The sequence below is a fragment of the Chanos chanos genome, chromosome 7, assembly GCF_902362185.1.
Source record: "Chanos chanos chromosome 7, fChaCha1.1, whole genome shotgun sequence".
Lineage (NCBI taxonomy): Eukaryota > Metazoa > Chordata > Actinopteri > Gonorynchiformes > Chanidae > Chanos > Chanos chanos.
This window is the reverse complement of record NC_044501.1, coordinates 13,355,113-13,371,589: the sequence shown is the minus strand read 5'-3', so window position 1 is coordinate 13,371,589 and position 16,477 is coordinate 13,355,113. Positions and strand designations below refer to the sequence as shown.

Here is a 16,477-nt window from a genome sequence, read left to right as displayed (position 1 = left end):
AATTCAAGATAAAAATAATTTTATATAGTTTTTATATGGTTACATTTCATAGATATCCCTTAAAACTTGCTATTTTTTTAAAAAAAAAATTATTTTGCTGAACTCGATTATTTCATAAACCAAGTACCCACAATTCCTCTTCCTCTTCCCCGTCTGACTCGCCGCCATGAAGTAAGTGTACACCTATTCAATCCCCAAACATCTTAAATAAAATCGTTCAAAATCCATGTTGATTTGTATCCTTTGAATAAATGCAGTGAATTGTTTTAATAATCTGTTGTTATTTCTGACACACAGGGTCGAACTGTGTAGTTTCAGTGGGTATAAAATTTACCCCGGCCATGGCCGGAGGTACGCCAGAATCGACGGAAAGGTAACCAAAACGTTAGTCACATACTATGATGTGTGTTGCCTTTTTGGGCCTCAACTGCCAAAATGACATTTAATATGTAACTTACAATCAGTATTACATCGTGAAATGTTAAGTGTGGTTTGTAGCGTAGTGAAGTGTAGTTATTGACATCGCATTGGCCTGTCGCTAGCAGACTGCCTGGGCTAACGTGAATTTATGCATTGCCGGCGGCCTGTTGCATCTGTATGCTACTATGAGCAAATGCCACTTTAAGCCTATGTCAGGACTGTTCACTAAGCTTTTTGGTCACAGAACATGGAACTAATTGTTGTGCAGGAGCTTTGAAAATGCTGAAGAATCGCTTAAACTAGTTGGCTGTATCTTGTCTGCTTTGCAATCTCGACCGTGCGCGTTCTTGCCACGGAGATGTATGTATTATCAGGAGGGCATGATGCTAGTGATTACTCTCCTGATTAAGTTGTATATAACAGTCCTTTTCAACCAGAATGTATCCACTTTAAATATACTTGTCTTTCTGGGTTTAAGGTGTTCCAGTTCTTGAACGCCAAGTGCGAGTCTGCTTTCCTGGCCAAGAGGAACCCCAGGCAGATCAACTGGACTGTACTGTACAGGCGCAAGCACAAGAAGGGCCAGTCTGTAAGTCCCATACCTTTATAAAGTCTTTATATGTAAATGCATGTGTGTGAAACAGTTTGACAAAATGTGTGATCTTAGCAGCTCTGTTACTGGGGCAAATTTTCTGCCTTTCCATCATCTAAACCCTGTGTGAACATGTGTGTTATAGTGTTAATGCAAATCATGTAATTGGAAACTGACTCAAACTTCATCCGTGTGTTCCTTCTACAAATCAATAAATTTGTTAAAAGGTTCAAACATATATACTGATGTTACTGGCTACTCACGTACAGGTCTATCTCGGATTATCGCAATGTCGTTTTTCACAAGGGTTGGGGTGGTTTATCCTAACTGTCTTTAATTTTCACCCCATGTGATATTGTGGCCCTAACAGGAAGAGGTGACGAAAAAGCGCACCCGCCGTGCGGTTAAGTTCCAGAGGGCCATCACTGGGGCTTCCCTGGCTGAGATCTTGGCCAAGAGAAACCAGAAACCAGAGGTGCGCAAGGCTCAGAGAGAGCAGGCCATCAGGTGAGCATTCTCCTCAGTCTGCAAACCCAGAGGATCCGTGTTCGGCAGAATTTTTTTTTTTGTTTACGCTTTGCAAAAGGTCTTCAGTTTGATGAGTTGTGAGAAAGTCTGGCTGCGTCGGCACTAGAATCTTCTTTCCAGTCAGATCCCAGTTGTGAAGCTGGGCTGGAAGGCTGATTAGGCTGGGTTGTCCAATGATGTTTTCCGACATCCTGTTACTCGTGCTACGTTTGTATTAGCCGCGGTTTGTATCAGTCGTATAGATTAGATTTGTGCCAGGAGGTCTAGGACCCTTTTGTACAGGGCGCTTTCAAAAAAGAACAATGTTTGTCATTGAGGTGAACTGTTCATGTACTCGGTCTGCACAAATCATGTCATAAAATTAATTTTGTTATTGTATGTTGCTGACCCTTCATATCTGAACTGGGTTGTATTTTTCCCTGATATTTATGGTGAGATATATATTGTGATAATATGCTTTGTGTGCTGTCCTTGTGCATTGCATCTTAAAGCGCAACAAGCTAATTAGCACTGCTAGTCTTGGAAGCTATTTTCACTTAACATTTGTATGTCTGTGTTTTTCTGGTGTAGTTATTCACTGGGCCCAGTATGGCATCTATAAACGGTTTTGAGTGTTCTCAATTCATCTCAAATGCGTCTGACGACAACGTCCTTGTTGCACTGTGAGCATAATGAAAGTGATGAGGTTAGCATCAGCAGTTCTCGTTGGCAGACTTTAGAAGTTTGGCGGTTTTGTATTGAGCGTCTTTCAGTTGTCGACTGTGTGAACTGAATTTGAACGATGTGCTTCACTGTGATTAACAATAACCATCATCTAACCAGGGCTGCCAAAGAGGCCAAGAAGGCTAAGCAGGCAACCAAGAAGGCAGCTGTCCAGACCACCAAGGTAAGGCATTTACAGTATTCTACATCTCTTAAATTTACGCCAGAGCTGCGCTCAGATTGTTTTGGATGGGAAAGGTTGACTTTTATTGTGCATGAGCAAAGAAGAAAAACAGAGAGATTTTTCAAAAACATGGCGTGATAATGACGCGTCCTTCCATTGCCCCTTGAGGCGTTGCAGTGCGACTGCTTCCCGTCGTTGCTGTGTCATAAGGTGGCATAGACTAATGGGCTATGTCTACGCTCAGTACCCCCAGAAACAGTGGGTGCTCAGTTTGATTTATAGTCCCTACAAAAGAACCTGATTGGCTCAGGACTAACTTGGGTTCTTTGAACAGATAGAATGGAACTCGAGTCCTCGTCTGTCCTGTGTCTCGAACCTTTAACGAGTGAGAAATTCCTTTTGTTTTTGTTTGTATTTATTTATTTTATTCCAAACGTCGTCTCTCTCTGCAGGCTCCTGCCAAAACTGCACCCAAACAGAAGATCGCCAAGCCCATGAAGGCCAGCGCACCACGCGTTGGTGGAAAGCGTTAAAAGCCATGACTTGGAATTTTTGTTAATAAATCATCCAACTGTCTCCTTGTCACGAGTTGTGCTTATTGATGTTATGTAGGAAGTTTGAATAAGTGGATTTTGTAGCTCTTGTTTCGTCTGTATCATAAAGGATATTCTTAGATTAATTGGTCATAGAGAAAGTTACCTTCATCCAAATCTAATGCCAAAGTATTAAGTGGGTAATAAGTGTGTGCAGAGGGTTAATAGACATCACAGTGCAAGAATGTCTGACAGTAAAGGGTGAGGCTTGTAGTCACAAGCAGCGTGTAGCTAATGTGCTACACATTAAATAGTAATTCTGTAGGATCACTGTACTGTCTAAATCGTTCAACGGTGTGTCTGAGGACAGAATTTAGAAACCATGTTGGAGGAACATTTGAGATGTTAAAAACTACTGTTCGGTTACTTCTCCCTTTCCTAAAATGCCCAAAAGTGGTGATCGAAAAAAAAAGCTGTGCTATAAATGTTGAGTTTTTAGAATGATTGCAAAATATATATGAACATGTTTATTTACATTCATGGCACGCTAAGTTTCTTGTACAGTTATACATATCTGCAGGAGTGAGTTTTAACAGAGCTGGAACATGGCTAAGCCTAATTGTCCTCTAAATTGAAGTTCCAGTTGATGCTCAGTTATTAGCGTCAATTTAAGCAAGTAGTTGTAGTGAGACCTGGAGAAGAGCGAGATCAGAGTCAGTTAAACAGGCTTTATTATAAGCACAGGCAGGAGAGCCAGCCAGAGCAAAGACCACCATCTAAGTTTGCACAAGGAAGTTCACAACCCCCACCCATCACACACACAGATTTTGTAAACACTGATGTTCCCAGGAATAACGCAATCATGTAAGAGTTCATAAAGTGTTCTTAACAAATGAGTCTTGCTTTGATATCCAGTGCCATACCGTAGGCTATTCATAAAATGCTCAGGTTTTATTTTATGGGCCTCCACACACGTTTTAGTAACGTATAACTATTACAACTCACAAATCCCTGTTATCCCATTTAAAGGGCCCTGAATCAGCAGAGAGAAAACAGTTAACGCTTATGTGGGGGAATAATTGCTTTATGTGCACAAACACAGGGATACATTTAACTCTGAGATGAATTTCTAGTGTGTCACTTTATTACTTAGTTTAGCAGGTCAGTACCTGTACCATGACATCCAGACAGTATATGGTCTCTTAGATGATTGAGCTTTTTCCAAGCTATGGACAGTGGCTCTACACTATGCAGTGAATACCTTTTCTGGACTGGGCTTTCCTTACAGTGTGCCGTTTGGACCTGACTTTGATGCTAGTCTCAAAGACAAAAAGGATCCTGTCCTTATGAGGGCTAATGAGTAAAACATGTCTTGTAGTTTTATAAAGAATAGACATGGCCTCAGACTCCCATTTAGTGACATTATCCTATTATTGTACTAGCCTATATATCAGACACTTTTCATCGTGGCAACTGTACATTAAAAAAAAAAAAAAAGTATTTTGGAATATAAATGCTATTCTGAAATATCCATAGTAATGGAACTTACAGCTCATGGAAAGAACCTTTTTAAACATTTTAACAGACATCAGATTGACAGATTTTAGGGATGAGGGAGGAACTTTTTGTCGTTAAAAATTCCACTTCAAAAATAAAATATAAGTGTTTACAAATTTACAGTTTGCATCATAAAACATCAAATTCTCATATCTGAATTTAACTGGTGTAATTCGAATAATTGTGAATGGCCGAGTGTCACACAGAGAGTGTCCAGAATCATTCATCTCAAATTCATTTCAAGAGTGATGACAGCCATAAAATGATGGGAAGAACTGTCATAGGCATATGGCTTTTGAGGCACACGTTTGCCCTAGATTTTTTTTTTTCTGCACAAGGCCGTGATTGTGTGAACTGTCACTGAAAAGGGGCAAATGCCAGGAAATTAAAGAAAGAAAGAAACAAACAAACAACAACAACAAAAAAAAACCCACAAACCAACCACCGCACTGACACAGTAACAATAAATGTACGTTTGCTAAAACCAGCTTGGAAAAAATTAAAATCTCATGGGCAAACTACAGTATATGGCCACCAGGGGGCAACAAATATCATCAGAAAATGTAAGAAACAGAAATCTTTGTTTGCATAATGCGCTGACTGATGATGTTAAGACATATTACATGTTGGTCTACAGCCACGCAGGCAGGTTTTCTCTCACTGTCTAGTAGTAACCAGTGACCAACTCAAATAGTTTGAAAAGTCATATATTTCAGTTTGTGGTAGTGTCATTACAGTTAAGATAGTTGTGTTTAAATGTTCTCCACTAAACAGACTGCACAATAATGAAACTTCACTGTTCTCACTACTTCCTGACACTATTTTCATGAATGATCAACATGCACAAATTTATGAGTCACTTGAAGTGCTTGTCTGATCTATGCAAACCAGGACCAGCAAAGGTGCAAAACAGGAACTGAGCTATATCTGCTGAACATACAGACAGATTACAATAAAACCCTAGGGCCTTATTACTCATCAGTCTGGTCATACAGGGGGCACTTTCCCCCCTCTGTGGTGCCACCAGTTGGCAGTGTTGCACGTTTTTTTTATTTCAGTCACCATAGGACCTAGAGATGGCACTTATAATCCACCTGGACATCAGTTTCTGGCTATGCCAGCCCCAAATGTCCATTACTTCAAAACACAACCCCTTTTCAAGAGTTTTATTGTCATGTGCACAGCAAAACAGGCAGTTGCACTGTACAATGAAATTCTTACTTTGCTCATCCTCCGTTACCAGACGAGTGTGAATAGACAATGTATAAAGAAGTAGGAAAAAAAAAATCTTTTTGGGTTGTGCTTCCATTGTGTTGTCTACCCTCTGCGTTTATAAGGTGTCATGTTTGATATTCCTCATTTTTCATGCTTGACAAACTTTTCTGAAAAACTTCAATGGTTACTGTTAGTTGTTCTCGTAACAGAGAACATTGCTCAAATACTTGGAATAGTTCTGATTAATTTTATGTTTGGTATCTGTGCTGGAATGTTCACAGAACAAAAACCCTGTTCTTTCCTTTTTTTTTTTTTAAACGTTCTTGAAAACTATGAGGGAACAAAATGAAGCTAGACCTTTTTGTTTATACTGTATCATTTTATGGAATTGTTTGGTCTATTATTCTTCTTCTTCTTCTTCTTATTATTATTATTAACAACAACAACAATATTAATTTACTTTTCTTCTTCTTCTTTTTCTTCTTCTTCTTACTTTTGCTGTTGTTTTATTTGTTTGTTTGTTTGAATTGGGCTATACGGGGTCTTCTGACTGTTCCCAACTACACTTCAACAGATAAAATCTGCGTGGGATATTTAGCCCATGTAATGAATTTGCAGTGAGAATCTCTATGCGGATATGAATACAGTGAGACAATTGTCTCTTAGGTCAAAAGTTATGAAAATGTCAAAAGAATATTCTGATATTAAATAACAGCCATTGTGAGAGTTTTTTGTTTGTTGTTCTTTGAAAAATAAAAAATGTTAGAGATGTGTGCTTTGCTTCGGAAAAATGTCTTGCATATATCCTGAAGAAAGGCCAGATTTGTAGGAGCCTGGTCATTAATTTGTTCATTTTTTAATAAACCTCTTAATTTTTTTCTTTTGCTAGGACACACTGACAGTAGGGGGCATGTTCCAATTTATCTGGCACAAATTATTATGCTAGCTAATACACATGTTAGCTAATGCACATGGAAACTTGAACAAAAGTGACTAACAGTGTAAAAAATTGAAGAAGGGTCTGAGGAACAGTCATGTATCTGTGATACTGTCAAGTCAGTTTAATGAAAATTTAAAGGAAATGAAAAGTGTTCTGGTGGCAGCTCAATAAATAGCAGTTTAAATGTATGTATTAGCCTTGACATAGGAAACACATTTCAAAACTGAGAAATTCCTACAGAGGCATGAAGCAAAACCATCTTGATTGTCAGTAGCTTCTCTGTTCATAAATTGCTGGCAGACTACAGCCTTTAGTTCTTGACGCGAGGTCAGTAACAACATTTTTATTGTAATGATGAAGTTTGAGAAAGTGGACCCTTTCTTATATTTGCTCTTACGGGCAGACAGTTGCACTCCTCTCAACATTCTCTCAGATGAAGTTGCTGAGCTTCTCCTGAGCCATGCTCAGGCGGTTCACGCGGTTCTGCATGTCTACGCGCCGTCTTTTGACATCAGACTCTTCCCGAAGGATCTCGCACACGTCAGCACCATCCACCAAACCCAGCATCTCACTGCGGAGAAGTCGAGCTGACTCCTTCAGCATGAAGAAACGAATCAGCATGGGCACCTGGTCTGCCAGCCGCTGGACCACAATCTGAGAATGAATGAGAAATACTTTGAGATAGGCATAACAGTGCCATTCACAGCTACAGAGATTCACAGAGGGATTTTCAAAGGAGAATGTGACATATGTGAATAGCTATCGCCAACGGTCATATATGCCAGTTTCTTACCTGGGCATATCAGCAGATTTTGATGCCCAAGAGTAAAATACACTCTGGAGTACACAACATGGTCATGTTCACTAAACACCAAGTGAGTTTTTTAAAAATCTAATGAACAAGTGTGAGAAACATTATCTGAGAAAAAAAGTAAAATATTCATTAGAAGCTCGTTTTTGAACTCTGTAAGGACAACCATGAAAGTTCCTAAAACTAAAATAAACGCTTGAAGAAGTGGTCCCAAGACTTCATGTACGTTGAAGTAGAAAATAAAGCACCATGTTTGTCCATAGATAAAGTACAGTGGTCCTTATACCTCATAATAGGCCTTTAGCATCTCAGGATATTTGGTCCTGCCGTCAAGGCCTGGTGTCATACCCTTGTCCCTTGTGGCCTTTTCACCTTTCACCACAGTGGGAGTCTCCTCCTTCAAGATTTTGAAGTAGATGCCATCTTGTGTGTAGACAAGTTGTTCCATATCAAACTGCTCCCTGATCCTCTCCTCCACTTTAGCTTCCTGCTTTGACTGAATGTTGTCAATCTTGTTCTGAACATTTTTTGTGAAGAGGCAAAAATAGAAAATCATATCAACATATAGTACTTGTCCAAATGTTTCCAGGAATAATGTATTTTGATTCACATTTTTAGGTAATTACCATAGTGACACACTGAAGGAAAGGGTAGTTTGGGAAACAGGCTTTGGATACATCAGTAAACTGTTTCCGGATGGCGTCTGTAGATTGATTACACACACACACACACACACACACACACACACACACAGACACACACACACACACACACACACACACACACACACACGCACACACACGTAAGAAATCAAGCTCTCAAACCAAAGACCATTTCAAGCAATCTGCTTTGTGTGATTTATGTAAAAAGAGAGAAAAATTAATGAATGTGTTAGCTGAGATTATGAGCAATTACTTCTTATGATCCTCAGTGTGTCAACAGCTGGGCCTTTGAGTTGGATCACCAGTCTTTGCACCACCATCTCAAACACATTATAGTTGCAGAACCCTGGCAACTCCTTTCCTCTGTGTTTTTGGTCATACTCACGTACCACATCCTGCATAGTCTTGTGAACTGGTTGGAAAAGTTGATAAACAAAAATATAATGAACATTCAATAAATGTGTTTGCCAAATGAATAAATGTAAATGTAAAAAAAAAAATCAGTTTTGTCCAATCTTAGAAAAAATCCATTTCTTTTAGTATAGGTCTAAGTGTCCTTACATGATGCCTTGGTTCCATCAAGAAGATCCTTCCACTTTTTAAACTCAGACCGCATGACAGTAAATAGGTTCTCCTCAGTCACCACCTCTCCTGATGCTAGACGGTCAATCTTGTCATTGAATCTGGTTAAGGTCTAAGTAAAAAGGGTTGAACCCCCCCCCAAAAAATGAAGTTTTTTAAACTGCTGAAGATCTTCAACTGAACAAGCAGACTCAGATGACAGACTGTTGTGAGGCAAAGCCCAAGCATCATACACCAGTATAGATGTCTTATGATGAGGGAGAACACAGCAGTGAACAGAGAAAAGAATTTTGTGGGTTTAAGATAAGGTGCAGATCACTTACTTCAATGAGGAAGATTTTCCTCCCATGAGGGTCCAGAGGTGGACCCGTCTCACACTCAGTAAGGTCCTTCCTCACATCCCAGAGCTGCTTCGTAATCTGCTCTGACAGCAGTGGCAGTGATTTCTAACCAGAGAACCAAATTCACATTGTTACAGCTGCAGAATCAAATCTTATGAATCCAGAGGAACTAGTGTATTCATTTTAAATGACAGTACCAAATCATTCTGTGTTTTATGTTCAAATATTTCACTGACATTTTTATGCATTTATGGAATTACACTGAAAGTGCATGGTGTTCTTACTGTAGTACTCATTGTAATAGTCATGTTTTCCACAGTTAGAATCCATAGGGCATATGCAGAGTAAAACTGCTTGGTTTTCCTACTGCAAGTGTTGGTAAGATGTAGATACATGTTTCTCATGAGACATTTTCTGATTATTATAAATGATTTAATATGGCTTGGATATAGTTTTCAGTTTCTATTCAAATGTCATGTTTCAAGTCTCCTTACTGATCTCATTGTAGAACCAGGTGATGAAAGAAAGAGAAAGTTGCTTTAGAGTTATATGATGACAATGACTTGTAGCAGTGTTGCACTCACTTTAATGTGGTCTAGCAGCTCTTGAGTTAGTTTCTTGGAAAGACATTGAGTAGTGGCTTTCTCTTCATGCAACAGACTTCTGTCAGAAATAAATATTCACAGACATCTCATTACTAAAACAAGTACAATGTGTCTAAGTCTTTTTAATATCCAAAATAGCACATGACAGGGAAATTTGTCCTCTTGGAGTTACCTGAAGTAATCATGTTGCTCGAAGAATTGTCTCTCAAGTCGCATGGCGTCTGTTAAAGATATTTTGTCATCAATCTGCTTCTGACCACGACATTTAACAATGATATAACCCTTACTCAGAGGGACAACCTGATTGTGAACTATGTTCAAGATGTTCTTCTCTGTTCCCTTGTCTACCAGGTCTGGCTTGGTCAGAATAGCTGTTTGGACAAAACAAAAACCAAAAGTTAAGTCATACGAAACAAAGTTTTGATTAAGATTATATGAAAAAGAAAGAAATTTAGTAGATACATATGATCTTCATGTTCCGGCATGTAGCAAGGTTTTATTCATTTCATGATGCCAATTATGCACTGTTTGTAAAATTTCTCATCATTTCCAAGCACTGTAAAAATACAGATGGTATTTTATTCTCTCCTAAGCTCCCTTAAAAATGGATAAAAGACCTTTTACCAAGAGTACGTCTTCCTTCAGGATCCACTTCTTGTGCCATTTTCAGTGCTTCTGTTGTTGCTATGTCAACATTGCATGGAACAACTACCAAGTTGATGGTTTCATTCTTCTCAATGAATGACAGGATCAGTTTTTTTATCTAAAATGACAGCATAAGCGGATAAGCAAATTAGACGCTCCACTTTCCTTTAATGACTGAACAAGTGAAGAGAATAAAAAGCTCAAAAAATACATAAATAAATGAGCAAGCTAATAAATGCATTATCTGAAACTCACTTGGTCGCCAATATCATTTGGTTGACCTTTGACAGGCACCCTGGCAATTCCAGGCAGATCAATGAGTGTGAGGTCACACACTTCTGGTGACATGATTTCCAAACTGATCAGTTCATTACAGATTCCAACACCTTTTCCTGCAAGCTCATTCTGGGCTGTTGAATCAAAGAAGAAAGCTACAGGTCAGCTGAGATACAGACATTATTTTTGAGAAAAGTGTGTTTTTTATGATGAGGGAGACCTATGCTTTGGTAGACACAGGTGCCTTCTCAGAGGAACTACTGAAGGTGTGTTTGGTGCTCTGCAGTTTTTTACATGTCTAGTAAGAACTGCTGGCAGGCAGTAGTCTCTGAAGTTCCCAGAGTGTGTTGCCTGTTCTTATTGTTGCGTTGTAAATAAAGAGGATAGCAAGAGATTAAGAGTGTCATGACTCTGGGGAGTGTCGTTCCTTTTCTGGCCATGTGGGGTCCTCAGTTTCCTCATTTAGTGCCCAACACATGTTTAGTTCACCTGTTTCTCATTATGGATGTATTGTTTTCACCTCAGTCTTGTTTGTCTGTCTATTCAAGCCTCCTGTTTTCCTTTGGTCTTTGCTCAGTCTTGAGTTGTCACCCTTGCGCAATTCCTTTGATCAAGCCTTGTTCCAAGTCTATGCTCTGTAATTTTCTTGGATATATACCTGTTGTTTACCTCCTGTTTGCCTGCTTTTGGATTACGATTCTGCCTGCTGTACTTTGGACTTGTTTGCGAGATATTACTGCCTACTGGACTTTGACCTCTTTCCCTGGATTGTTTTCTGTTTTTGCTTGCTTCACTTTTGGATACTTCTGCCCTGATTTCCCAAGTAAAAGAAAGTTTTAGTAAACTCCTCTTGCCTCTGCATCTGAATCTAACACTAGGGTAAGGCTCTGGGTATTCAAACTGGTCAGCCGGGTCCAATTCCCGGGTCAACCTGACAAAGAGTTTAACTTACCAGCTTTCACTTTTCCCTCAATCAAAGATGGGTCACAAAACTCAATAACATTGTCTTTGTAAGCTATGACAGCCCTCCAATGGATTTGCCCCTTCACTTTGCGTAGTTTGAGTTCCAGTGGACACCTGGTGACAATACCTGAGGATGGCAGAGTGCATAATACAGTTATTAAAATTCACTGACTGTTATTAGAATTCTTACTGCTGTGACAGCAGAAGTGTATTTGATTGCAATGTAACAGTGACTGCATACATATATAATTGTACTATGCCTACCAATTACGCAAATGTACAAAGTCTTATTATGTAGGATTTTGATGTAATCTGGGACCCAATTCTCTATTATTATTAGATATTATCACGCAAAAGTTCAACTAATAAAAGTACAATGTTTTGTTTTTTTTTTAGATTTGTCCGACTTAAATTTGATCTTTGCGTTATACATTTGCTTAGGACAGGTGAGGAGATTGTCCATAATCTGTTTGACATACATGAGAAGAGAAATGAGACAAAGCACCCTACCACTTCCCCTGGGCAGTGCCACTCCAGAAAGAGCTTCCAACACAGAACTCTTCCCAGAACTCTGGTCTCCAACCACAGCTATAGTTGGTAGAGGCAAATCCTTCTCAATGCCGATCAGCCTCAGTGAATCAATCAAATCAATGCATGGACGCACTCTCTCATCCAAGTGACTATGGAACACTCCCTCCATTTTTCTTTTAACAGCAAAAACAGTCAATAGGAAATCACAATTCTGAGTTTCTCAGTTTAACGTGACAAATTTGTGTAAATAACACGTTCTACATTGAGCCTTACACCAATTTTTTATGAGTATATTCACCTTTCCTCATTGTTTTCAGGTTTGTCTTTGTGGCTGCTTTGCGCACTTTCCATAGTTGCTAGGAGACTGAAACACAACTTGCTTGTTTTATCTGTCTCATTTAACAATTTCACCTGTTTTTTTCCCCAATTTTGTGTAATACTCAAAATTCTCTAGTAAACAGTTGATTTGACCTACCTGATTGCAGATCCTGCGGTTGCTTGATCTTTTCAGAGGGACTTTCTAAATAAGAATGACTGGGGATATCTCTCCCAAGTTTTGCACGACGTAAAGGGAAACTGAAAATAGAAAACCCGTGAGTCACGCAGATTTCCTCAGACTTTATTGCTCTTTTGGTTTCATTTTTAAAAACAATGACATAAAACTAAATAATACATTGAAATAACTGCATGATGTGTTAACCCAAATTATTGCAATAAAAAGATCCAGGGTATTTTTTTTTATATAGGTGGCAGCTAAGAAGAGGCAGTTGGCGTGCGTTCCGGATTAAAGAGACTCTGAAGTCCAATGATTCTGTCCTCTGCTTATTAAAGTCATCACACATATCCAATATGGAAATGTGATATTCTGAGACATACATTTCAGTTTCAGTTCAGTTTCAGTTTCAGTTTTATTAGTCATATGTAGATTAACACAGGGTGAACGGTGCAATGAGATGTGTTGGACGAGAAAAAAGGTCCGCTAAGCAATAACAGCACTAGTCGCATAAAATATAGAATATAAGATAAAAAAAAATGGAATAAAAATGGGATGATGAGACTGATCTACTCTCCGTCACGCATGGACTGTTTGTACGCATGAACTGTTCATATACATACGGACGGGTTAAGACGCAGAAGCATACACATTCATACCGTAACATGGACTAAGTACAAACTCTTATCAGATTACAAGCCAAATCTTTATTGAGCATTGTCATTGTGATTTTGTCATGTGTGTGATGTCCGATGTCTTCGTTTATCGATCTGAAAAGAATCAGAGAGAGCGATTAACGTTAGCAGTCATAATATTCCATAACACTATCGGTTAAACGATTCAATTTGTCATATTTCACTATCCTCATATTACTGTTAAACTACTACGATGTGTTATGTTTACACAGATGTTGAATGTAGTGTGATTGTCAAATGTAAGATCGGTAGCTTACCTATTTGATGTTTCCCGGGTGTATTGCCGCTGTTACACCCAATTCTGTGACTACTGAATTCTAAGACCGTGGTGGGCGTTGTTGCCACTGGGCAGCTTGAAGGTGAATGGAGTGCGGAGCGTTTTGTTTACAAATGCTGGTTAATCACATCTTAAAGTACGGAAGTCCTGAGATGCCATGGATTTATATTACATTTGGATTCCGTTTTGTCGTGATAACGTGTTATTTTTCTTTGTTTTCTTGAGATGTCGACTTATTTATGTCATTATCACGAAATAACGAAACTTAATAAACAATGTATAGTTTTACCGATGTATCGAATTAATTATGCCATTATCACGGGAAGGCAAAATTTCGTTATTTTGTGATAATGACATAGATAACACGAGATTTCGAGAAAACAAAGAAAAATAACGCGTTATCATGAGAAAACGGAATCAAAATGAAAATGTAAACCGACTGCACCTTAAGGCTTCCATAATGAAGGCTTAATCGCTTGTCACATTAGATTAAACACAGTGCTGTCGATTGTAAAGTATCCAATTTGTGTATTTGAAACGGAACCAACTACTGATTAAGCTGACCTCACACTGACAACTTTAGGCTACTAGTCTATTTAAATGGGCTATCAGAATATGTGACCCCACTGTAACTTGGGAGAAAATGTCTGACACACTACCCAAACCATTTCAGGTAACTTATCTGCCTTTCTCATGTATAACCAAAACATTTTTACCTCAGATTTAAAATAAATGTACCAGTATTAGCCTGTATATACTGGTACATTTTACCAGGACAGGTATAGGTACTTCATGGGGTCAGGCTTATATAGTGGATCTGTATACAGTATATAGATCACAGCTTTATGCTGTGCTTTATCTCAGATATTCACCCTGAGAATGTTGCTGTATTGTTATGACCTCTGACGTAGTGTAAACAAAACGCTCCACACTGCATTCACCTTCATTTGTTTACAGTCTATAAGCTTACGTTGTCTGCGTAATGAACTCATCTGTGTGAGCGATTGCAAGCTGCCCAGTAGCAACAACGCCTACCAGAGTCACAGAATTCAATGGTCACAGAATTGGGTGTGACACCGCCATGATGAAAAGGAAAACCATATGTCACATTTTAACTGCCTAGCCACGAACTGCACAGGAAGTCCACTTACATCGTATCCTGTTTTAAACTATAAAAGCCTTCCTTTTATATTTAGATGTAATTTTTGTGAGTATGTGTGCGAATTCTGTACTTGAATGAGGCAAAAATGGAAAAGCAATTGCAGGATTTATGTCTTGTTTTCTCCTTGCAAGACTTCTGTAAATAGTGTATATACATTATTATTTTGCTTTGTTTTTGTTTTCCCTCCCCCCTGTTTATTTGTTGACTCGTAAATAAATTTGGGTGATCAGTCACTAACCACCAACTCGACTCCTGCTGCCTCTTTGCCTAAGACACCTCTATCACAGATGAGATATAAATAAAATATAACACTATAAACATGCAATGAAAATGAGGATTAATATGTAAAAGTGAAAATGACGAGTGTACACAACAGTATTGTACATTGGGTATGTAGCAGTCCTGGTTCAATAGCAGCAGTCATGGTTGACAGTGCATTTTTATGTAAACAGTGCAGTGATGTTGAGAGAGAGGTTGTTGTCTTGGCACCAGCTGATTAGTGTCTTCACCTCCTCTCTGTAGGCTGTGTCATCGCTGTCTGCATTGAGGCCCAGGACGGTCATGATGTCAGCAAACTTAACGATAACATTGGAGCTGTGCTTGGCAGCACAGTTGTCAGTGAACAAGGAGAACAGGAGCAGGCTGAGCACACAACCCTGTGGTGCGCCCGTGTTGAAGATCAGCGAGGAGAAGGTGTAGCTGCCGATTCTCGACCACCTGGGACCTGCCTGTCAGAATAGTTGAATATCCAGCTGCAGATGGAGGTCTCCAGTGCAGGTTCAACATGTTCAGAGATGAGTTGAATGCCGAGCTGTAATCAATGAACAGCATTCTCACATATGTATTCCCTTTGTCCAGGTCGGTAAGCACAGTGTGGGTTGCCAAGGCAATGGTGTCATCTACTGATGAAGACATTTGCCCTGTGCAAAAACACAATCTATCATCCATGGCTCTGTTTGGTCTGTATGCAAACTGAACAGGGTCCAAGGTGCCAGGAAGGGAGGAACTGATGTGGCTTTTGACTAGTCACTCAAAGCACTGATGTCAGTGCAACAAGGCGGTAGTCGGTTGAACAGGAGGCCACTGGGTTCTTGGGGACAGGAGCAATGCCAGATTTCTTGAAGGGGGTGGGGACCACAGACTGGCTAAGGGAGACGTTGAAGATGTTGATGAACACCTCTGACAGTTAGTCAGTGCATGCCCTGAGACCCACTCCTCTGGGTCTTTTGTTTACTTGCACGTCATCTGAGGAAAACAAATAGATGGAAGTGCGCCGGGTCTCTGTGCAGAACCTGACAGAGAAACTGTGCCGTCATTCTGGAGAGTTTCTCCGTCTACCGACAAGACAGAACGAAGGACTCAGGCACGTTGAGGGGAGGGGGTGTGTGTTTTATGGTTAACTCTTCGTGGGCCATGGATGTCTGTGTTTTAACATCGGACTGCTCCCCAGTTCCTGAGCTGCTGACCATCAAAGTTAGACCTTTCTACCTCCCCAGAGAGTTCAGCTCAGTCCCCCTCACAGCCATTTACATCCCCCCGCAGGATGATAAATCCTTAGCCCTGGACGAGCTGTACAGGACTGTGAATGGACTGGAGAACTCACACTCTTTAACTGAGCCAACACGAAGAAGGTTCTCCCAAAATATTATCAACATATCACTTTTACTACCAGGGGAGAGCAGACCCTGGATCACTGTTACACCCCATTCAGAGACTGTTATGAACCCCTCTCCCATCCTGCTTTTGGAAAAGCAGAACGCTAC

The 16,477-nt window shown here is 39.6% G+C and overlaps 2 protein-coding genes and 1 non-coding gene across 3 annotated transcripts; 2 read left to right on the top strand and 1 right to left on the bottom strand.

Annotated features, from left to right (window-relative positions):
• The first annotated feature begins 133 nt into the window (after positions 1-133).
• On the top strand, positions 134-3,002 carry rpl24 (ribosomal protein L24). Its single transcript, XM_030779611.1, has 6 exons — positions 134-171; positions 298-373; positions 899-1,009; positions 1,383-1,519; positions 2,363-2,426; positions 2,879-3,002. The coding sequence occupies exons 1-6, from the start codon at positions 167-169 to the stop codon at positions 2,957-2,959; spliced, it is 474 nt and encodes a 157-aa protein (XP_030635471.1). The 5' UTR covers positions 134-166; the 3' UTR covers positions 2,960-3,002.
• LOC115817696 (small nucleolar RNA SNORA17) lies at positions 2,582-2,716 on the top strand. The gene has a single exon (XR_004025487.1). It is a non-coding gene; the product is annotated as a small nucleolar RNA SNORA17 (small nucleolar RNA).
• A 4,098-nt stretch (positions 3,003-7,100) lies between the features above and the next one.
• Positions 7,101-15,629, bottom strand: LOC115816007 (interferon-induced GTP-binding protein Mx2-like). The gene is made up of 15 exons (XM_030778978.1): positions 15,552-15,629; positions 15,208-15,442; positions 14,523-14,583; positions 12,067-12,260; positions 11,546-11,683; positions 10,573-10,727; positions 10,297-10,435; positions 9,845-10,043; positions 9,652-9,730; positions 9,050-9,172; positions 8,706-8,838; positions 8,398-8,556; positions 8,109-8,185; positions 7,769-7,999; positions 7,101-7,325 (listed from the first exon to the last, which is right to left on the bottom strand). The coding sequence occupies exons 1-15, from the start codon at positions 15,627-15,629 to the stop codon at positions 7,101-7,103; spliced, it is 2,226 nt and encodes a 741-aa protein (XP_030634838.1).
• Positions 15,630-16,477: the final 848 nt, after the last annotated feature.